This window comes from Arvicanthis niloticus, chromosome X, assembly GCF_011762505.2.
Source record: "Arvicanthis niloticus isolate mArvNil1 chromosome X, mArvNil1.pat.X, whole genome shotgun sequence".
NCBI classification, from domain to species: domain Eukaryota; kingdom Metazoa; phylum Chordata; class Mammalia; order Rodentia; family Muridae; genus Arvicanthis; species Arvicanthis niloticus.
The window spans coordinates 49,455,394-49,478,942 of record NC_047679.1 but is presented as its reverse complement, the minus strand read 5'-3'; the positions used below and the strand labels follow the sequence as shown (position 1 = coordinate 49,478,942).

The following is a 23,549-nucleotide window of genomic DNA, read 5'->3' as shown; positions in this document are numbered from 1 at the left end:
GAAGAGATGGGAAGGAAAACCATGATCTGAATATATTGAATAACTTTTCAATGAAAAAAAGCCAGGGAACAAAAAAGAATGACAGAAAAGAGTAGAAGATACAGTGGAGTGATAGTGAAATACGATGCATCAGAAAGACATGGTTAATGTCAGGAATGTATTGTGGTACAGGAAAACTCAGTGGACAAGTTCTGTCTTAGTGTGTTGATGTACAGTTATGAATGCAAGTAAAAGTTATTGCCATAGGTCCTTCCTCTTCTCACCATCCCTCTCCCCTCTGTTTGTACTGTAACCAAAATTGTCATTGTTTTATTGGAGATTATTACTTCTAATTATGTGTATGTTAGAAAAGGAAAACAATTTGTTAACAGCTTTCTTATGATGCTTTTTATTTAATTAGCAAATTATCTTTCCCTTCGGGACAAGGAGTTGTTTCTTTGCCTGACTCTGTATATTATGCTGATTGTCTGTGCCAGACAAGAATGTTAAGTATTATATTGATTACTATATTAACAATATATATTACTGTTTATATATATAAAGAAAAGTTATATATATATATATATATATATATATATATATATATATATATACTGTTTGCATACACACATACACACCACACACATATTTTATGTTGCTGACCAAGCACTAACTTGGGGAGGAAAGGTTTTATTTCATGTTACAAGTTACCATATATCATCTAGGGAGACAGGGAAAGGAAGGCATTTCTTAATTATTTTAATGAGTAGGTAATAAGGGATCAGTTACACACATTGGGAAAAAAAGCAAGAAGGAAAGAGCCAAGTATGGTGTCCATACCTTTAATCACAGAACTTAAGAGACCGAGGTAGGTATATCTTTTTGAGTTTGTAGCCAACATACACGACATAATGAGCTAGGGCTATATTATGATATCCATGTCTCAAAGAAAATAAAAAACACACACATTGATGCTTTGCTTAGAGATAGCACATTTACAGATGGAATGTTCTAGATATCAAGTTTGATCATTTCTTCTTATATTCAAAATGCATTTAACCAGTGATCTCTACTTGTTTTTGCCTATATCAAGTAAGTGAAATATATTTTGCTAATATCTTTAGGCGTTCTGGATAATAATTATGCTCCCTATATCCCCTAGGACCGAAAGTAAGAAAGCATACAGTTTAGAAGTACTATTACAGCTCTATCTCAAAGCTTTAGCTGTCATAAAGCTACTCATGAATAGTGTATTCCGCATGGCTTGGTCCTGAAAACCTGACTGGGACAACAAAGGAATGAAGAAAGGACAGCCACACATACAGAAATGATGGGATCAGGTGGTCCCATGCTTATTCTAATGGAGTGGCACCAATTATGCAATGACCCAGAACCTCATCAAGTTTATTATATACAGCACAGCGAGAAAAAGTTAGCTAGTCTCCATAGGAGATCTCTCTGTAGGTGAGTTGTGCAGTCATCCTGGAAGAGGGAGTTGCAATTGGTAGTTTTTGCACACACTGATCAATCATTCCTAAACACTTGTACTTTGTCCAGAGGAAGACTTTGTCATGCCTTACCTGGATTTTTACCTGGGGGAAGTCCTTGTCAATAATACACAGTAACTGTTGACTTTATCTATTTCTTACTTATACATTAACTAAAAGGGTCACCTGATCCTTAAAGACTAGACAGTGCTGATGTATCTAAATTGCTTTCTCTCTCGGTTTCTTGAGTTAGGAATGTCAAAAGTTGGAAAATAAAGGGGAAAATTATGGAATCTGTTAAAAATAATTACCAAGTTTCTTCGCTGATTATGCATTACAGATTTTGCTTCTCTTCCTGGTAAACCCATCCATCTCTTCTTCATTCTATACATAGATTTACTTCCCGCCTAGAACTGGACTGAAATGGGACTGAAATCATTTCTTGACTCAAATTTTAAGTCATCTACAGTGTAAATATCTCATCCTTCTTCCTCAAAGGAGATTTTTTTTCACCTTTGCTTTGAATGTACCCTTTCTTCACACTTGAGGAGGTAGTCTTTTCAGGTCTAAGTCATTTTACAGTCAAAGTTTGACTATTGTTTGTATATCCTTTGGTGAAAATCAACATTAAAGCTCTGTTTCTGAGATACCTACTCCTGTATCCAACTATGCTTACCACAATTGTAAGTACTTAAATGCTTTCCTTGGCACTTAAATCTGTAGTTTCTTTTTTCTTTTCAGTTTTTTTTTTTAAACCAAAGTGTACATACATATGTTTCAGCAGGAACAGTTTCTGTTTACTATTACTTTTCTCTCTTCTGATGCCTTCTTGGAGAAGCCTCTTCAAAATGATCCAGTTATTCTTCACATGTTCCATTTTGCAGATAATTTTCTAGAGACTTAGAGAGGACTAGAAGCATTTGTAGGGCCAGCAAGACATCCTACAGTCAGTCTTGATACTCTGTTTTCAAAAGCTTCTGATTGAAGACTTTGTGAAAACAGAAAGATACTCATTTATCTTTCTATTTAGTTGGACATTTCTCAAAGAAGGTTAACCTATTATCATTTTTTTCTTTGCCTAATTCCACAGCTCTGGGTGAACCAGGAGGATGGGGTGGAGGAAGGGCCCAGTGACGTGCAGAATGGGCACCTGGACCCCAACTCAGACTGCCTTTGTCTGGGCCGGCCACTACAGAACCGGGACCAGATGCGGGCCAATGTCATCAATGAGATCATGAGCACGGAGCGTCATTACATCAAGCACCTCAAGGACATTTGCGAGGTAGCCATGGTGATGCATGTGGGAGAGTATGTGTGGTACAAAGCAGGGCACTTCTAGGAAGAGCTGACAGTCTGCATGAGCCTCCCTGTGGCAGTCCCAAAATGACCAAAAAGACAGCTGGACTCACCTCTCGGATTGTTTTCAGTGGGATTAAATTGCATCCTTTGTGTTTTCAATTTTTTTCTCTCCTTTGTTTGATCCATCTTTGTCATTAATTCATTAGTATTTACCTTCCACCTCTACTTCTCTGTCTGCCTCTTTTTTGTCTCTGTCCTTTCTTTTCCTGAATCTGTACTCTTAACCTCCTGGTTTCTGATAGAGCAAAGGTCTAACATACATCAGTCATTAAAGGAAAATTTAACAAGAGACAGGCTTGAATGTATAGAAGAGTTCCTAGGATTTTTTTAAAGGATGCAAATTGTAAGGTCCTCACTCCTGCCACCTAAGTTGTAAATTATTAGTGGCTATGGTGAGGCATGAGCATATTTAAGTTTCAAGAGCATCGCTTATTATGATCCTGATGTGCTGGTATTCTTCCCTCACATTCTTTCCCTTGAGAAACATTGTGGTTAATTTAAAAATGTAAGTACTTGTAGAAGAAATCAACAGAAGATGAAGGCTATGTCAGCAAGCCTCAGCTTCTTTAGTTTGTGTCCCTAACTCCATGCTTTCTATCTCTCTAGACAATGGGAGCCTCCCTGCCCATCCCCATGTTCTCTTTATCTTAATGGAGGCTGGTTAACATTTTCAAAGGATTTACTACTAAGCAGTAAGAGAAAAATCGATAGAAAATAGAGAAAAGAATGCTTTTAAAGTCATTATTTTATGTATATGGGTGCTTTGCCTGCATGTATGTCTGTGTACCACATGTGTGCTTGGTACATGAGGAAGCATTGAGCCCACTGGAACTGGAGTTATAGATGATTATGATCCACTATGTAGGTTCTAACAATCCAACTCAGGTCCGTTGGAAGAGTATCCAGTGCTCTTAACCACTGAGCTGTCTCTTTACCCTCTTTGAAAAGGCTTACACAGACAGACAGACAGACAGATAGACACACACACACACACACACACACACACACACACACATACACACACAACACACAAACACACCAAAACCAAAATCACACAGCTTTCTTTTGACCTTGGGAAAATGCTTCGTTGACTCCTCTTGTTTCCTTCCCTCTTAGGAGAAATCAGAGCCTAGTTTCTTTATCTAACCTGGGGACTGCTTTGTGGTTGAGGGGATAGTTGTAATATTTTAAGACCCAGTTTCCCTAGAGCAGAGCTATCCAACAGAATTTTCGTCAGTGATGAAATGTTTTGTCTCCTCTCTCGAGTAGACATCTGCTAGCTAGCCAAACTTTTGAAACATGGCTGGTGTTATTGAGAAAGAAAACTTAATTGTTTTATTTAAATAGAATTAATTTAAATAAAGCCTCACTCCAATTTGAAATCACATTGGACAGTACACCTATGGAAAGATAATTATGGGCATTAAATTGAACCTGAGCTCATTTTCTTTCCTCAGTTAAGTAGATTAAGAATTATCCTCTTCGTGCCATGGAGCAGTGAGATAGGGTAGAAAGAACACAGGTTCTGGAAATATACTCTTCTGACTGTTATATCTCAACTTAGTCACAAATTAACCCCATAGACTTAAAGGGAACCCCACATCCAGTATACACATACTCTGAGCTCAATTTTCTCCTTTGTCTTTTGCACTTCATGCTATACCTACTCCTTAAATTTGTTGAGGACACTAAATAAATGTACTGTCGTTGTTTACATGTAAATTGTACTGGGATGTGAACTTGGGCCCTTGTACATGTAAGGCAAGTTTACTACCACTAATCTGTACCCCCCCCCCCCAGATCATAGATGCAATGCCATAATTAAATATGCTCCAGATATTTTAGAAAATGTCTTTTTATTTCTCCTTTCAAAAAATTTTTTTCTGTTCACTCACCTATCCATAGCTTTCCTTTTCTTCTCAGAGGTTTCTACTGTAGCCAGCAATACCTGCATCACCTGAGACTTCGTTACACATGTAAAATCTTTGGCTCTATCTCAGACTTAGTGAGTAAAATTTTGCATTTTAGTAATTCACCCATTTGATTTGTAAATATAAAAGTTTGAGAAGTAGGACATAGAAACATAAGAAACTTAGAAATCTTCAAATGAGAATTTGCAGATATTATGGTATCTATAATAAACTATGTAGAATCTGTTTGCCACTTGATAACTAGGGCAGGCTGTCATAACCTAAGGTAATTTTCCCTCTTTGCTCAAAACCTTCCAATGGCTCATAATTTCCCTTCAGGTAAAAATGGGAACTGTTATTACTTACAAGGGCAGGTAGTGTCAACCCCCTCTCACTATTTTGGCTTCATCTCTTGCTTCTTTTTCTATGTTCTTACTAACCCATCCCTATAGGCTTTTTACTGTTCATCTAGAGCCAGACATACTCCCAAACACAGACCTTAAACTGTTTTTTTCTTGCCCAGAGAAATCCTCTTCCAATTAGGTGCTTCAAGTTTTTATTCAAATATTTTATTTTAAACGTCAAGCTTTCATTGCTTCTTCGTTTTCTTATTTTACCTTTCTCCATTATACTTTCGACTATTGGAGAAAGAGTATATTTCTATATTCATTTACTTATGGCTTATCTATAACACTAGAATGTAAATGTCATAAGAGGACCTCATTTGTTAATTACTGATGCTGAATCCATAACCCACAGTGTGTGACACATAGTAGATTCTCAAAAAATACTGCAAAATAAATATAATTGTTTCCATTTACATACTTGTTTGATTATCATATTGGGTGTCAAATTCAAATTCAAAGAGGGCAAATATTATTATTTTCTCTACCAACAAATTATCCATATTAGAAAACAATATTTTTCTTAGTGTTTCCAGGCTTAAATGCTGTGAAAGCCTATTAGTCTTAGAAATATGTCTTATTTTCCCCAACTCTCAAACATCGTGGTCTCAAAACACTAGGTATAACAATGGATATGTTAATCTGTACAGAAGGAAGAATACAATGACTCTCCATTGAGGATTTGTCTAATGCAGCCAACCTAGTCAGAGCTTTTGTTAAAGACATTAGAAGCTATCTTTTTGTTCCACTCCAGCAATAGATATCAAAGAGAATTAGAGAAATCTGTGTTTAGCTGGGCCATGGGCAGTGTTCTAGCTTTAGACTGTATTACCTCTAAACCGAAGCCTTCAGCACCAAAATATTTTCAGAAAAGAGTACCAGAGTTAGAACTTAAGAGTCCCAGGGTCAAGTCATATTTTGATGCCTGGTTAAGAAACCTCAACAAAATCTTTTAAACCCTTGACCTTGTTCCCCACATTTAAAATAAGTGGCTTGGGAAGCTTGCTTTTTAAGTAATATGTGGCTCTCAATCTCTCTGGTTTTGTGGACATATTTTCACTGGAGAAACCTATGGTGGTGAGACAGCTCTCTTCTGCACTTTCTGCCTCTTCCTCCTTAGCACTCAAGGAAGCACATCTTATTTGAGTGTGAATGTGTTAATATGACATTCTACTGCACTCTCCCCAGATTTCTAAATCTAGCCAGGGGGATAAAAACTCAGAGCTTAGCTCAGGATCATTATGACTAATCATCTGTGACATTGCCATTTGTAACCATGGTACTAATTTTACAATAGAAGAAATTAAGTACTAAACAAACAGGGCTAAAGATGCTTCAAAATGATGTCTTTTCTGTCCCTGGGGCAAAATTAGCTCAGGCATAATATAAATGTGAAATCAGTTCTGTTCTCAGATGCCATCAGAAAATCTTGCCTTGGTCATTTGGATTAGTCTCCGTTGCTTCACCATCAAGAAATTCTTCCTTTATCTAATACGTTTTACCGTGTTATTTCTGTCTTTTATGTTTAAACCTTGGTTTTAAGCTGCAGACCTTCACTCAGGAGACTGAAAAATTGAGGTTCATGAATTTGAGGCCTGTCTGGGCTACATAGTGCGATATAAATTAAAAGCAAAACCGAACAGCAGCGGCAAAAAAAAAAAAAACCAAACAAACAAAAAAAACAAAACAACAACAACAAAAAAAAAACCTTTGAGCTTTCAAAAGTATTAGATTTTTCTCTCTTTTTCTTGTCATTATTTCTACCCAGGTACTCACCAGGGTCATTATATCTTGGTCATTAATATCATCACTAATGATAACATGCTGTATAGCGTGGCAGTTTTTATATAGTATAGTAGAAAAACCAGATGAGACAGCTAGTTAGCCTAAAGTGATCAGCCAAGGATTTTATGTCTGCCCCAGTCCCTACCCAACCCAAACATCTTAGATGACCAATTAGGGGCTCATCCCAGGGGAAGACTGATTCTCTCTCAGCATTTTTTAATTGGTCTTTATCTAAGAATGGGGCTCTGGGAGATGTCCCCAATCCATGTTGCCATGTCAATGGGTATTGGCATTATTCAGGTCTTCTTTAGGATACTATACTGTTGAGATTTCATGGGTGTAGTTTCTCCATCCTATATAGAAGACATAGTATCACAGCAGACCTTCTTCTGGTCCTGTGGCTTTTATATTCATCCCATCCCATCTTCTGTGATCTTCCCAGAGCTTTATATGTATAGGTTTTGTTACAAATATATCAAGTGGGGCTGGGAACCCTGCTGTTTGTTCTCTGCATTTTGACCAGTTGCGACTTTCTGTAATTGATCTCCCTCTGCTGCAAAAAGAAGTTTCTTTGATGAGAATTGGGAGCTACACTAATCTATAGGTATAAGGATAAGTGTAAGAATGTAGTTAGAAAATATACTGGTTTGAGAAAGTAGCAGCAGTCAGTTCTTTTCTAAAATTCATGATCTCAGTAGCCACTGGTCTTCAGAAGGTCTTAAGTCCAAGTAGATGCCTGTTGGTTACTCCCAGTTTATAAGTGACACTATTACACCTTTGGAGATATCTTGGTGTGATGGACATGGTTTTGTGTGTGTGTGTGCATGTGTGTGTGTGTGTGTGTGTGTGTGTGTGTATTTTATAGGCATCACAGCTAGGTATGACTATTTGCTTGCTTTTCTTCCTTTGCAGCTTGCATTGCATCTTCCAGTACTATGTGAGCTCATTCTCATGGAGGAGGCTTCCAATTCAGTTACACTTAGATTCTTCCAAGTACTATGTCTGAAGTGTGTGGTGTCTTCAGCAATAAGGACTTACCTTCAGTCTCTGAGAGGCCACCAGTGACAACACCAATAGTTTAGGGGATATTTTGTTTGTTTGTTTGTGCCTAGTACTGAGATTTTTTTGTTGGATAGACAGTGACTCTTGGGGAGAATTATCATCTCTGGTGCTGTAACTTCACTTAAAGTACAAAACATATATTATATGTAATTTTAGGTAAACAAAAAAAATAAGATGACTCCTTATGGATATTTCAAACATCCTTAGTGATTTTTATTCCTCTGTTCCTTTTCTTCTGTGTTGTGCTCTATCTCACATCCAAGGCTAAGGTTCTGCCACAATGTTTCCATCCATATCATCTGTCTCTTGCTATTCCCTTCTCTACAGCTCTCCATATGGTCCCTTTCTATGATCTTGTTTTTGTAGTTATTTCAGTTTAATGTAACCTAGGATCCAAAAATAAGAGAGGATATATGACACTTGACTTTCTGGCTCTGGGTTACCTCACTTAGTATGATAGCTTCTAGTTCTATTCATTTATGTGAAGTTTTCATAATTTTATTTTCATTTATCTTTAGAGCTGAATAGAATCCCAGTGTGCATATGTACCACATTCATTATCTGTTCATCACTTCAAGGACATTTAGGCTTATTTTCTAGGTTTTGTGAATAGAACAGCAATGAATATGGCTGAGCAAGTATTTTTGAAGTAGGATGTCAGTCTTTTGGACATATGCAAGGGAATGTTATAGGTTAGCATATAGTAGACTTATTTTTAGCTTTTGAGAATTCTTCATACTGATTTCCAGAGTTGCTGTACCAGTATGCAATCCCACCAACAGTGAATATGGGTTCTCCTTTCCACTCATTCTTGCAAGCATTTGCTGTCAATTGCTATCTTGATCTTAGCCATTCTGCCTGTGGTAAGTTGAAATCTCAAAGAGGGGGATTTGAATTCATACTATATGAAGAACTAAAACACAGAGTCAAGAAAACAAATGACTCAACTAAACAATGAGCTGTTGATCTGAGTAGAATTTTGCTTGTGTATAATTTATTGTAATTTGATCTACTTAAGGTAAAAATTAAGGTGTATCCCAAACACTAAGTTCAACAATTAATAAATGTGACCTCATTAAATTGAAAAACTTCTGCACAGCAAAGGACACCAACTTTCTCACAAAGCAGCAGCCTACATGGAAAAGATTTTTACCAACTACACATCCAATAAAGGGCTAATATCCAATGTACATGCCACTCAAAAAAACTTGCTACCAATAAAACAAATAACCAAATTTAAAAATGGTGTACAGATCTAACAGAATTATCGTCAGAGGAATCTCAAATGGCTGAGAAGCACTTGAAGAAATGTTCACCATCCTTTGACATCAGGGAAATGCACATTAAAACTACTTTGAGATTCCATCTTACGCCTGTCAGAATGCCTCTGCTCAATAACAAGTAACAGCTCATGCTAGCAAGGATGTGGAGGAAGGGAAGCACTCCTCCACTACTGGTGGGAGTGCAAACTTGTACAACTATAGAAATCAGTGTGGCAGTTCCTTAGAAAAATGGGAATTGCTGTACCTCAAGATCCAGCCATACCACTCTTAGGCATATACCCAAAGGAGGATCATTCTATGACAGGGATACTTGCTCAAATATGTTCATTTCTACTCTGTTCATAAGAGCCAGAAACTAGGAACAACCTAGATTCCCTTCAACAGAAGACTGAATAAAGAAAATATGGTACATTTACACAATGGAATATTACTCTGCAATAAAAATGACATCATAAAATTCACAGGTAAATAGAACTACAAAAAAAAATCATCCTGAGTGAGGTATCTGAGACCCAGAAAGACAAATATGGTATGAATTCACTTAAATAAATACTAACTGTAAGATCAATGATAATCAAGCTATGATTCATAGAACCACAGAGGTTACATATAGAGTAAGGGTTAGACACAGGGCCTGTACAGGTCTGCACAAGATGGAGTCCTAGAGCTGAAAGGAGTAGTCATATGACCTCATTCCTATCCCAGAAGCTATCACTGATTGATGACCACTTGCAAATCAAAATTAATTTTCTCCAAAGGAATCTCACTGGGGAAGCAAACTACTCACAAGGGTAGGCCACATGCCCAGCAGTAAGTAGATGGCCAACAGAAAACAAATTCAACAGAATCTTTGGTTTCTTATCTCATAATGTAATGTCAGGGCGTCTTTTTAAAATTATCTTTATATTACATATATTATATAATATACTTACATATATTTTACATACACATATAAAATAAATAATTTGGTACTAGAAATTGAGAATATATATGTATATAATATACACCTTTTTTTATCTATAGATCCTTTCTGTATAGTTAATATGACTCTGGTTTTGTAGTTTTCTGGGATTCCTGATAGTGTTAATGAGCGGGTCCCCCATCTGTATCTGTTTCTTATGCCTTTTCTAGAGCTCTTTTTCTTCTGTTTGTTTGTATTGTCCGATTCTGGTTTGTCAGTTTTTGTTTCATCTTGTATTTTATTTTATTATTATCCCTTAGGATTGTTTTCTAATGAGAGACACACAGGGGTGAATCTGGGTGGGAGTGGAGGTAGGAAGGAACTAGGAGGAATAGAGTGAGGGAAACCATAATCAGGGCCTATTATATAAGGAAAAACTCTATTCCAACAGAAGGAAAAAAATTAGGTGTGTGCATTATAATGTATATCATATTGACCCATCATTCATATTCTGTATTTAACATTATATCATAAACCTCTTCCATGTTTCCACTGTATGCTTCAATCACCTTAAAGGCTGTATAATATCCCATTAAATTGAATGTGTATTTCTTCTCTACCATTAACTTTGAGAAAGCAAGCTACATTCTTCTTAATGTATACAGATAATTTCCATACACACATAATAGAAAGAATGCAGATTCCGTCACAATGATAATGAATCTGTTTGGACAATTGGGAAGCTTCACTGGCATTTCCTTTCATTCTTTTTTATAGATATTACTTTCCATACTGGTTTTGAACTCTACATCCTTGCTGTATTTTGGATATTGTATGATGTTTGGATCATCCCTTATCCTTTCAAATGGGAAGAATGGACATAACCATTAATTCTTTTCTGGATTGATATCTTAGGGAGTATGCTAACTGGGCTGAGTATTTTTGTCATCATTGTGTTAAGGGTTTCTCATCAGGCAATGAATTTCTTTTGTCAACTCCCCTTTTATCATTGAAATTCTGTAAGAATTTGCCTGTATGTGTTTCAGATATATTCAATTATTCTTGGGTTTGCTAGCTAAGATCATCTATATTTATTCCTGGCCTTAGATAGCAATGGCTCAGAGCCAGATATAGTGGCATATTGTGATATTCGAGGCCTTGTGAATCAGAAGCAGAATTATGAGTTCAAGGCCAGCTTGGGCTACATAGCTCTTTTTTTCAAAATATTCAGAAAAGAGTGGTTTCATTTTCCCAGTTCCTGTTTCTTTATTGGTGCTTTTTGTGCTTTGACTTCAGTTACTAGATTCCTGTACAAACATTTTTATTTTAGTAATTGTTTCTATGGCTGGAGCCATTCACATCTTTGGTATTCTATTCCTTATCATCATCATCATCAACAACAACAAAGATACCCTTGGTACTAGAAATTGAACCCAGGTCTTGTGTATTCTAGGCAAATGTTCTACCACTGAACTATATCTTCATTTCCTCCTCAAATTCTTAATACAATTAATTTTGAGTAAATCTGTGCTCTGGGAAATTTACCCTTTGCCGTTTGGGTTATTTTTCTCATACAAATTAGTGGGAAAACGTAAGCATTCTAGAGTAATCATTCTCTGAAGACTTACTATTGTAGTAACTTCTTTCACTAGTGCTCCATATACCCTTATGAAAACTGAAAATAAGAATTACCTACCTACTACATATGTGCTGGAGGCCTAGGCCTATCCCCTGTGTGTTCTTTGGTTGGTGGTTCAGTCTCTGAGAACCCCAAGGGTCCCTTCCTCCTCTTCTTCCAAGATGTGTACCTTGGTTTTCATGTGAGTCCTGAACAACTGGAATGGGGGCTATCCCAAAAGCTGTTGCCTGTCTGTGGGATATGGTCTTCTAGCTGGGCTGCCTTGTCTGGCTTCAGTGGGAGAAGTGCATAGCCTTGAAGAGTTGATTTGCCAGGGTAGAAGAGATACCCAGGGTTCCCCCACCTGTTCAGAGGAGAAGGGGAGGAGAGAAGAAGTGGGAAGGATTGGGGGGTGACTGGGAGGGGGCAGTAAGAGGGATATAAAGTAAATAAGTTAATAAGAAAAGGAATTATCTGCCTACTTAATGGAACTGAAATGATGCGTGCATAATGAAGCAATAGGAGGGCCATGTTCACCCTGAGCTTTTCCTGTGTCTGCAGGGATACCTGAAGCAGTGCCGAAAGAGAAGGGACATGTTCAGTGATGAGCAGCTGAAGGTCATCTTTGGAAACATTGAAGACATCTACAGATTTCAGATGGGCTTTGTGAGAGACCTGGAGAAGCAGTACAACAATGATGACCCCCACCTCAGCGAGATAGGACCCTGCTTCTTAGAGCATGTGAGCATCCTGTTTTTGTTCAGTTTTAAAGAAATATTAGGAAACGATAGAGTGGAGTGTGAGCTGGTTCTTGTCAGCTGCGAAGGGCTGGAATGGAAGATGAATTCTTACATGATTCTGATTTTTAATCCTTCATCTTTAAGTTAGGAAGATTTATAACTCGCTCAGGATTACTTTTCTTTGCCGTTATACTCTTTTCTCCCCAACCTTTTGGGAAGTTATCAAAAGAATTTTTTAAAACTAATTTTTCCCTTTCCTGTTGGGTTCAGCTTCTATGAGACGCAGTATTTGGAAAGGAATTCAACATATTCACTGTGTAATTGGAGAAATAAGAGAGAGAGCATATAGTTCTCAAGAAAGTAGTTCCTGAAAGGTATTGCAGGATCAGAAATAGAGTATGAGAAGTGGCAAGTTTAATGAAAGGAGCCATGGGCTTAAAGTAAACAAACTAGTGAAAATTTGGGACCTGAGCCTGAAGTTACTGGCTAACTCCAGCTCTTTCCATTACCCTATTTGAAGTTCAATACCTTCCTAGGAGATTGATTATATGGCACTCTTTGTAAAGCATGCACCAAAATTTCAGATTTTCAGAAGGAAAGCAAATGTTTCATATAAACCACATTGTTTCTGCTGACTGACCATGATGAGCTATTGTAACCATGGCATCATAGAGATCCCTCTTGATATTCAAGTTTTCCAGTGCTTGTGAAGGGCAGACTTTTCAAGTAAACCCTTCTAAGTATGGCATTCTCACGCCTTAAGTGATAACTCTTTCTGAGCAGCCATCTCAGGTAGTACTTGTGTAATTTTATAAATATTGAACATGTTCATGACCTAGTAGTTTTAATGCCAAAATTATAGGCAGGAAACACTCTGAGAGATCTACAATGATCACGCACAAAACTCTTGTGCTATGTGTGATGGAGTTAAGTCAGAATAAAAATGATCTTATGAGGCATTTTGCTTTTAGATATCACATAAGCGCACGCTACATATATGTAATTTATAGCAACATATAGATTTCAGTCACATGTTGGCAAAACAGAACACAGACCAGTGTCCTCAACCACAGTGTCCCTTTACATTGTCATGTGTTATTAGCATTCTTTGTTGCTACCCACTAGATATCAAGTAGCTTTTTCCTGTCTACTAGTTAAAACAACCTAAACACATCTTCAGGAATTGTCCTGTATCTCCTAGAGGAGAAGAATCACTTGCTTTTGTGCTTTAATCTATTAATGTGGTTAATTTGAATTGAACAGTTTTCATATGATAAATTAATTTTGTAAAACTGAAATAAATACTTGATAATAATATACTATCCATTTTAAATATTATTTTGCCTTTTAAAAATTATATTGTTTATTAGTTCTAGAATGTCATTTATCAGCTTTACTTGGGCATAGGTTACATATAGGATTCCCCAATATAAATTACATATTGCAATGGATTTTTTTATTAATTGCTTGTAGTTATATAACTGCCATTATAAGCAAGAAACAGAATATTTTATTTCTATCACTGCACTGAAGATCTTATTTTTATTTTAAATTTTTGCCCTTGGTTTCTTCAAACATTGATCTGCTTTTCAGTATCATACTATTGCTTTTTTTTTTTTTTTTTTTTTTTTTTTAGAATTTCATATAAATCCAGGTTTTCTACTGGCAGCTTGCATGGAATCCTTCCAAAGCTATGAGTATTAGTTTTTAGTGATGTGGTTTCTATGTCAGATCTAGATCCATTCCTCCATATCCTGTGTTCAAAGTTTGTGGTATTTTCTGCAACATTTTTCTGAATGACACTAAGGACAATGGCAATAGACCATATTGTTTTGAAAGTCTCTTTGACTTCCCCAATCAACAACTCAATAGGAGGTTTACCATGCCTAGCAGTGGGGGTTTTGTTAGATAGTATATATTTTGGGGGGAACATTGTCACCTTGATTGGCATAACTTAATTCAAATATGTATTATAGGTTATATATAGTATATACACGTACAAATAAACATGTATATATCACATGCAATTTTGAGTAGCTATAAATTAATATAATGCCCTTTGTTTTTTTCAAATATCCTTAGTGTTAGTTATCCTTTCTCTTTCCCTCTCCCTTTGTAAAAGTTAACTCTAACCCTGGGCAAGTTTTCACTAGCCATTTTGCCCACTTCACCCTTTATAGCAACTGTGTCCTATTATTCCATTTAGTGTTCCCTGCTCCCATGGTTCCTTTTTATACTCCTAGTGCCTGAAGTTACTCCAGGTTATATACTCACATCTACATTTTACTCATCTTCTGATGGTTCCATAATGTAGATTGTGGCACTCTGCACAGATCCAGATATTGACCTAACTGGGGTGGCAAGGGAATGAGGAAAAGACAGATGCATAGATACATAGACACAGAAAAGCTGGGATCTGGTGATCTGGGCTCTCTGATGAAGAAAACACAACACCCAGAAGCTCAGCTTGTTTGTTGAACAGGGAGGTGGGGTTACAGTTATTACATAGAGTTGAACAGGGAGGTAGGACATAGATATACAATTGGACAAAGAGGGAGGTTTAGCCAATCTCAATAGGAGCAGTCTCTGTAGGAGAGCAATATTCAGGCTGCAAACATTCAGACAGGGAAAGTTATACTGGACATTTTCTCCACCCATTGTCAACATTCACACTTAGACCAGAGGAAGTGCTTGCCATCCCTCTAAGCCTCATCTGGGGAAGACTTTGCCACTCCCACGGGTATGAGGCATTGGAGATCTTGACATGGTCATGCTCTTGTCAAACAATACATACATTCACTCAGGACTTCACTGACTTCTCACATCACCCCAATTTTTATACATCCAGTATCAATCTTCATGATTGGTTCAGAGGCAGCTTGCTGCAATTCTTGACAGGAGACTTAAGGACAATGAAAAAGGAAGAACATAACCGCTTTCCCCAACAAAAAACAAAAGGAATCTTCTCCCAGGTTAAAGAGATTGAAACCTCAAATTGTGTCAAGATTAGCAGAGGAAACCAATCTGATCAAAAGCATTTTGCTTTTCTAGGATGTGCTGACATAATTGGGCCACATTCATGCTATTATTATTGTGGGTACAAGCTCATAGGAGGTGGATCCTAATTAATTCCTAATTATCCTGTCAAAAATCTCAAGGCTGTAACCCACCTTGAATAGTTGAACAGAGCCCATTGGGACTCCAGGTGGTTATAGAAATAGCCACCCAAATGGAAGAGCTCATTAGTATAGGCTATGGCTTCCCCCTTGACTGGTTTTATCTGCATGGACATATCAGAAATGATAATTGTTGGGTTATTTGGGTTAGGCTGTTTAAAAAGCTGGATAGCATTATTTATTTATTTATTTATTTATTTATTTATTTATACTTTTTGCTTATAACTACCTCATTTGTTTATAGTATAATTACCTCATTACTCCATTTTCTTTCCTCCTTCTGAACCCTCTCATATCTTCTTGCTCTCATCTATGGTCTCTTTTTTATTAATTATTACATATATGTATATATATATACAATAAAGGCAACCTGCTAGTCTGTATCTTACTTGTATGTATGTTTTCAGGGTTAGCCATTTGGCATTAGATAACCATTTGATGATGTGCTCTTCCCTGGGAAAGACTATGTCTCCAGTTCTCTGCCTTCCTTAGTTTCTTCTAGTTCTTTGTATAGTGTTGAGGCCTCATAAGCTTTCTACATTACTGTGTTTACTGGTGTTGTCTTTGTTCACCTCATGTTTAAGCTGCCATGTTGGCAAGACTTCATAGGTATAGCTTCTGGTATTCGCAGGAAACAAAAAAAAAAATCTCACAGCAAATTCCAGATCCTCCATCTTTTACACTACTTACACTATTTATAGCCCTGGTTCTTCAATGATACCTGAGCCTTAGGTACAGAAGTTGTATTGTAGATGTATGTGCTAAGAACAAAGTCCACAACTCCACATTTTATTGCTTTTAGTTTTCTCTCCTGGTCTCCATCTATTGCAAAGAGAAGTTTCCTTGAAGTTTTCGTTTAAACTATTTATGTATATTTATACACACATGTATATGTATTACAGGTTATAAGCTATACAGTAGACTGAGGATTAATATTCACAATATATAAAGAACTCAAAATAGAATCAAAACAAAACAAAATATGACCCATTCCATAAATGGTTCTGGGACCTGAATAGAGAATTCTTGAAAGAAGGGGAAAAATTGTGTAATAAGTCTCACAAAATGTTCATTTTCCCTAGCCGTTAAGGAAATGCAAATCAAAACAGCTGTGAGATTTTATCTTACTCCAGTCAGAATGATGAAGGTCAACAGAACTGATGACAAATGCTGAAAAGAGAACCCTGAGTCATTGTTGATGAGATTGAAAACTGGTCCATCCACTTGGTAATCAGCATTCCTTCCTGGTTTCTGCCTCAGTTCTTCTTGCCCCCAGGTTCCTGTCTGGAGTTCCAGTCCTTACTTCCCCAATATTGGAGGAATGTTGTAAGATGTCTAAGATGAAATAAATCCTTTTCTCCCCAGGTTGCTTTTGGCCATGCTGTTTATCACATCAATAGAAACCATAACAAAGAGAGTGTGTGTATGTTTAAAACTTTTAAAACATTTAAAAATGTTTAAGATATATGTCCTCTTCTTGGACCACTATGAACATACAGTAATAGTCAAATAGCAATCAAGCACTGTTTAAATGCCATCAATTTTAGGAAGTAAGGGAACTGTGCTCATGAGTGGATAGGGAAAATGAGAGTGAGACTAGTGAATATTATTGGGCTGATAGATCACATGTGGAGGAGAAGAATGGAAAAAGAAGGGGTCATCAGTAGGGACAAAGGTGATGAGGTAATTCTGGTTAAAGGTAGACTGAAAAGATAGGAGTAAAGGAATGCAGTCAGATGATTTAAAACATTCCCAGCTCTCAAGAACCAGAGACAGAAACCTCACAGACTAGGCTACTCCGCATTTTGTGAAAGCCTAGTAAAAGGATAAAATGGAGGGAATAAGAAGAGGAAGAAAACCAAGAGAATGCCACAAAATTGTGACAATGGAAGGGAAGGAGGAAGAGAGGGAAACTCAGAGGGAAAGAGGAGAGATTGGGAAAGAGGAAGAGATAAGGAGAGGGAGAGATAAGGAGAAGGAAAGGGAGAGATGAAGAGGGGAGAAATGGGGAAAGGGTGAGGGAGATGGGAGAGCAGAGCTGGCCTTCTAAATTGGCATTAGGTATTCACTAAAGGGAGGATAAATGTGAAGGAGACAGACTGGATGGGAATATACAGTCTGAATAGCCTCTCTTCCCTGTTTCCTTTCTCCAGTCTCAATTCACAGTGTGCCATTCTTAGATTCCAGATTCCTCTTATACCCCTGGGTAGTCATTGTGAGCTGAGCTCAAATTACAGATGTTGGTCTTGTTAGTGGACATTCCTTCATGGATTGAGTCACAATAGACAGTAGTCACCTTTCTGAGGTTTTTCAGTAGTCCATTTGATAGTAGTGGCCCTCCTCTGAGCAGTTATTGATGTCTGGTCATAGTTTGGATTCTGTATCTGTACAGATACTCTCCTGCAGACTATGGTTCTGACCATGTTTCTACCTTGATTAGGAGAGGAAGGAGGATCATGAATCCAAGACCATGTTAGGCTATATATTAAGACCCAATTGTTAATATATTGTATAATCCAATTGAATTTATTTAAATACTCAGACTGCGACCCAAGAGTCCAACTAGTTTTAAATACTAGAGTATTAAGAGTCTAATTGTTTTAAATACTCAGAGTCCAACACCAAGTACAGCAGGCTATGAACATATTTTCTGACTTCTTCTGAATATTTTCTAGTCTCTAAAAACCATTAATTCTAACCAAGCCAAGGAAAAGGGAACAGACAATAAAATTTACTGCATACTGACTTTTTACTCTCCAAATAAAATACAGCAGTGCCAATTTCAGCTCCCCTTAGTGAATGTCAGTATAGGATGAATCCAGTATTATGTGTCATGATACATAGAGAAAAACTTATTTGATGTTTTCATCTAAACCTCAAAGATGTTTTGCCTCAGTTCTATGTTCATCTGCCTGATCCAGGCTTTAAGACATGGTATCCGAGAAATCTTTTTATCTTTATCAAAGCTCCCTTCTGTGCAATGTGCTTCTTTTGTTTTTCTGCTTTTAGAATTCTTTGAGTTTTGTGTAATCTTTTGGCAAACTCTACTGTAGTTTTATTATGCTAGAGATCACTAAGCTTCTTGAACCTAAATATTTGTATTTTATCCCCCAGATATGGGAAGTTTTCAGCTACTATTTCTTTAAATGAGTTTCTTTTTCTTTTTTTTTTCTTTGTGTCTTTTTCTTCTTCTGAAACTTGAATTTTCAAAATATTAGATTTCTTTATTGTATCCTATGGATCCTGTAAACATTTTTTTTATTCTTTTTCCCTTTCTTGTCCTTTGTAGTAGCAAATGATCAGTTGAATTCACCTACTCATTTTCCACTTGATCTTGTCTCCCCTTTAAGCTTTGTCTACATGTTCACTAACTGTAGTCTGTGGCTCCAAATATCCTATTTGCTTCTCTTTTGTGTCTGTTAATGTCTTCAGCTTCTTATTTTGTGCTGTTTTCTCATTTTGTTAGTTGTTTATACTTGTTCTCTTAATTCACTTGACTTCTTTCAAAGGATTATTTTGGATTCTGTTTCATTAATTAATTAATATATTTACTTTACATCCCAATCGCAGCTTCCCCTCCCTCCTCTCCTTCCAGTCCCTCCCTCTTACCTCCTCCTCCCACCCCTGAATCCTTTTCCCCTTATTTAAGAGTAACCAGGTAGAATGCATTTGGGCAGTAGATGTAGTCTCACAATGAATCCTGTCTGAGATTATGCAGTGGCTCCATGGCTGAATGAAAAGACTATATTGTTAATTCAGTATACTATATTGACAAGAGCTGGGGAAGATGCACAGAGGCTTTGAGAACATTGGGGTCCTTATCTAGACAAGTGTGTCTGTCTATCAGCTAGATATCACAGGTGGAGACAATGCTAGTCGTTTGCCTGAAAGACCATTTTTACATAAGTGCATGGTGGCAGAGACAAATGTTTTTTTCAAAGTCACACGACCTTGGATGAATAACAAGTTGTGTCAATGGGGTTTACATTTGTTTTGAGAACTTGGTTGCACATGGCAATAAGTCTGGAACAAGGGCCATGTTGGGTTATCATGGACCCATGCTTGGTAGTAATTTGGAGTTACTGAGACAGAGCATTCAAGGAAGATGTAGCTAAAATAACTATAGGAAATAAAGGTAATATCTTAGGAAACTATCAAATGTGAAAGCTTGGTGGCTGGGCTGGGATGTCTCAAGTAGGCAAGTAGGAGCAGTTCAGACAGTACAGATACCTGGAAGGGAGAATTTGGTAAACCAAGGACCTGGATAATATTAAAGCTACAGGACTCGGTCCTTTGGTTAGGATAACTGTACCAGGAATTCCTTAGCTCTATTTAAGAGATTGCCCAGTTCTAAGAGAACAAAAAGAGATAAAGTGTATCATATACCCAGAGAATGCAAAGGCAAAAATGCCTTATGCAAACAAACTAAAACCTCTGGAATCTTCATTGATAAAGGCTGGAGTAAGGCTGCTCTTATATGAACAGTAAGTTATCAGTAGATGCTGCTAGGACTGACAGTCTCTTCCAAAGAACTAATCACTGGAGTCTGTGACCTTGAAAATTTAATCATCTTTAGTGGTGAAATCTGTGCTTGGTGCCTTGAGTCCATGAGGACTACTAAGGTCCAAATGAAGAAACCTGTTAGATCAGGTTCTCAACCTGGGCCTCAAATAGGCTCGCCTAAAGACCTCCAGAAAACACAGATATTTTAGATTATAAGTCATAACTGTAGTGACATTAGTTATAAAGTAGCAGTAAAAATAATTTTATGGTTGGAGGTCACTACATATGAGAAACTGTATTAAAGTTTAGAGCATTAGAAAGTTTGAGAACCACTGTGTTAGATTCTAGTGTCAAGCATGTCATGCAAGACTACAGGAATGGAGTTATGTAGGGAGACGCTGCTGAGCTTCCTACCCCTTTGTGGGGTGATTTTTTTTTTTCTTCTACTATATTATACCTTCTTAAACTCTCCTATAGTTATATTTGTTCAAGAGGTTGCCAAATTGGTGAGTTTTGTTAGGAAAAGAGGAGAGACTGGCATCTCCTACTCTACCACTTTGCTGATGTCCTCTAACCAAAAATTGGGTTCAAGGTATTTAATGTTTCTTTGCTATTGTTGTAAATGGTATTTTATTAAAAACTCAATTTTCTGTAGTGGCTATATAAAAATATAATTTATTTGTGTTTCCTTTTTATTTCTTTTTTTAATTCTCTATAGTCGAGTCTTCATTCCACTCCCTCCCGGTCTGCCCCACGACTGCTCCCCATTCCATAGCTTCTCCCCACCCCCCAACCCCACTTCACCAGACCTTCCCACTCCCTGGGGCCTCCAGTTTCTTGAGGGTTAGGTGCATCTTCCCTCACTGAGGCCAGACCCAGCAGTCCTCTGCTGTGTATGTGTCGGGAGCCTTGGACCAGCTAGTGTATACTACCTGGTTGGTGGCTCAGTGTCTGAGAGATCTCAGGGGTTCAGGTTAGTTGAGACTGCTGGTTTTCCAATGGGGTAGTCTTGCTCCTCAGCTTCTTCCAGCCTTTTCGTAATTCAACCACAGGAGTCCCCAACTTAAGTACATTGGTTGGGTGTAAATATCTGTGTCTGTCCTGTTCAGCTGTTTGTTGGGCCTCTCGGAGGGCAGTCATACTAGGCTCCCTCTGTAAGCACACCATAGCATCAGTAATACTGTCAGGCCTTGGAGCCTCCCCATGACCTGAATCCCAATTTCAGCCTGTCACTGGACCTCCTTTCCCTTGGGCTCTTCTCCATTTTTGTCCCTGCAGTTCTTTTAGACAGGGACAATTTTAGGTCAAAGTTATTGACTGTGGGATGGCAACCCCATCCTTCACTTGATGACCTGTCTTTCTACTGGAGGTAGACTCTACAAGTTCCCTCTCTCCACTGTAGGGCATTTCATCTAAGGACCTTTGAGTCCTGAGAGTCTCTCACCTCCCAGGTCTCTGATACATTCTGGAGGGTCCCCCCACCTCCTACCTCCCCAGGTTATCTGTTTCCATTCTTTCTGCTGGGCCTCAGAGCTTCAGTCATGTTCTCCTCAATACCTGATCATGTTCCACCCCTTCCCTGCCCTGTCCCCTCTCCCACCCAGGTCTCTCCTTCTCCCTGCCCCACCCCCCGCTGTGATTGCTTTATTCTTCCTCCCAAGTGAGATTGAATCATCCTCACTTGGGCCCTTCAGCTTGTTAACCTTCTTGAGTTCTGTGGATTGTGTCCTGAGTATTCTGTAATTTTTTGTCTAATATCCACTTATTAGTGAGTACATATCATGAATGTCCTTTTGTGTCTGAGTTACCTCACTCAGAATATTTTCTAGTTCCATCCATTTGCCTGCAAAACTCATGATGTCCTTGTTCTTAATAGCTGAGTAGTAGTCCATGTGAATCAAAGACTTCAACATAAAACCAAATAAACTGAATCTAATAGAGAAAGTGGGAAAGAGCCTCAAACTCATTGGCATAGAGGGAAATTTCCTAAACAGAACTTCAGTGGCTCACACTCTAAGATCAAGAATTGATAAATGGGATCTCATCAAACTGGAAAGCTTCTTTAGTAAGGCAAAGGACAGAGCCAGTAGGACAAACTGGCAAATTACAAATTGGGAAAAGTCTTTACCAACCCCACATCTGATAGAGGGCTAATATTCCAAAATATATAAAGAACTCAAGAAGCTAACCACCAAAAAACCAGACAACTAAATCAAAAAATGGGGTTATAGAACTAAACAGAGAATTCACAACAGAGGAATCTCCAATGGCTGAGAAGCACTTAAAGAAATGTTCAAGGACCTTAGTCATCAGGGAAATGCAAATCAAAACGATTCTGAGATTCCATCTTACACCTATCAGAATGGCTAAGATCAAAAACTCAGGTGACAGCATATGTTGGCAAGGATGTGGAGAAAAAGGAACACTCCTCCATTGCTGGTGGGATTGCAAACTGGTGCAACCACTCTGGAAATCAATCTGGAGGTTCCTCAGAAAATTAGCAATAGATCATCCTGAAGACCCAGCTACACCACTCTTGGGCATATACCCAAAAGACCTCCATGCCATAGAGGCATGTGTTCCACTATGTTCATAGCAGCCTTATTTGTGATAGCCAAAAGCTGGAAACAATCTTTTTCATTTCTATAAAATATTTTTGTTTTAATCTAAATTGATTGTTTTGTTTTGTTTTTAGTTGCACAGAAGTTTTTTAGTTTTATGAGGTCAATTAGAGCCTCAATTCCCTGGCAAGTGGAGTCCTATTCCTACACTTAGATTTTATTTAGGATGCTGCTTATGTTTTCTTCTAGCCGTTTTAGTGTTTTGGGTTTCAATGTTTGGAATTAGTTTTTGTACTGGGTCATAGATGTGGGTCTAATTTCATCCTTTTATACATAGATAAACCAGTTTTCATAGCACCATTTGTTGAAGATTTTTCTACAGCTTCTGTTTTTGATGGTTTTGTCCAATATTAAATGGCTGTATTCATGTATTTATCTTTGGGTCTTCAATTTTGTTCCATTGGCCTCTATACATCTGCTTTAGTGCCTGTACTATATTGGATGTTTTGTTGTTGTTTGTTTGTCTTTACTATGACTGTATGATATATTTTGAACTCTGGAATAGTAATCCCACCAGCACTGTTCTTTTAACAAAGAATTGTTTTGACTATCTGGGACCCTTTGTGGTTCCATATGAATGTCAAGCTATTTGTTTTCCTTATTCCTGTGAGGAATGACATAAGAATTCTGATTGGGATTGCATGGAATATGTAAATGGCTTTTGGTTGAATAGTCATTTTCACAGTATTAATTCTACCAATCCATGGGCATGGAGTATCTT

The 23,549-nt window shown here is 37.6% G+C and overlaps 1 protein-coding gene across 1 annotated transcript in view; it reads left to right on the top strand.

The window, feature by feature from the left end:
- Arhgef9 (Cdc42 guanine nucleotide exchange factor 9) overlaps positions 1-23,549 on the top strand; it is a 135,905-nt gene that overhangs the window by 77,220 nt on the left and 35,136 nt on the right. The window contains 2 exon segments of the mRNA XM_034485018.2: positions 2,557-2,748; positions 12,350-12,529. Of these exon segments, the coding sequence (XP_034340909.1) occupies positions 2,557-2,748; positions 12,350-12,529 (372 nt within the window).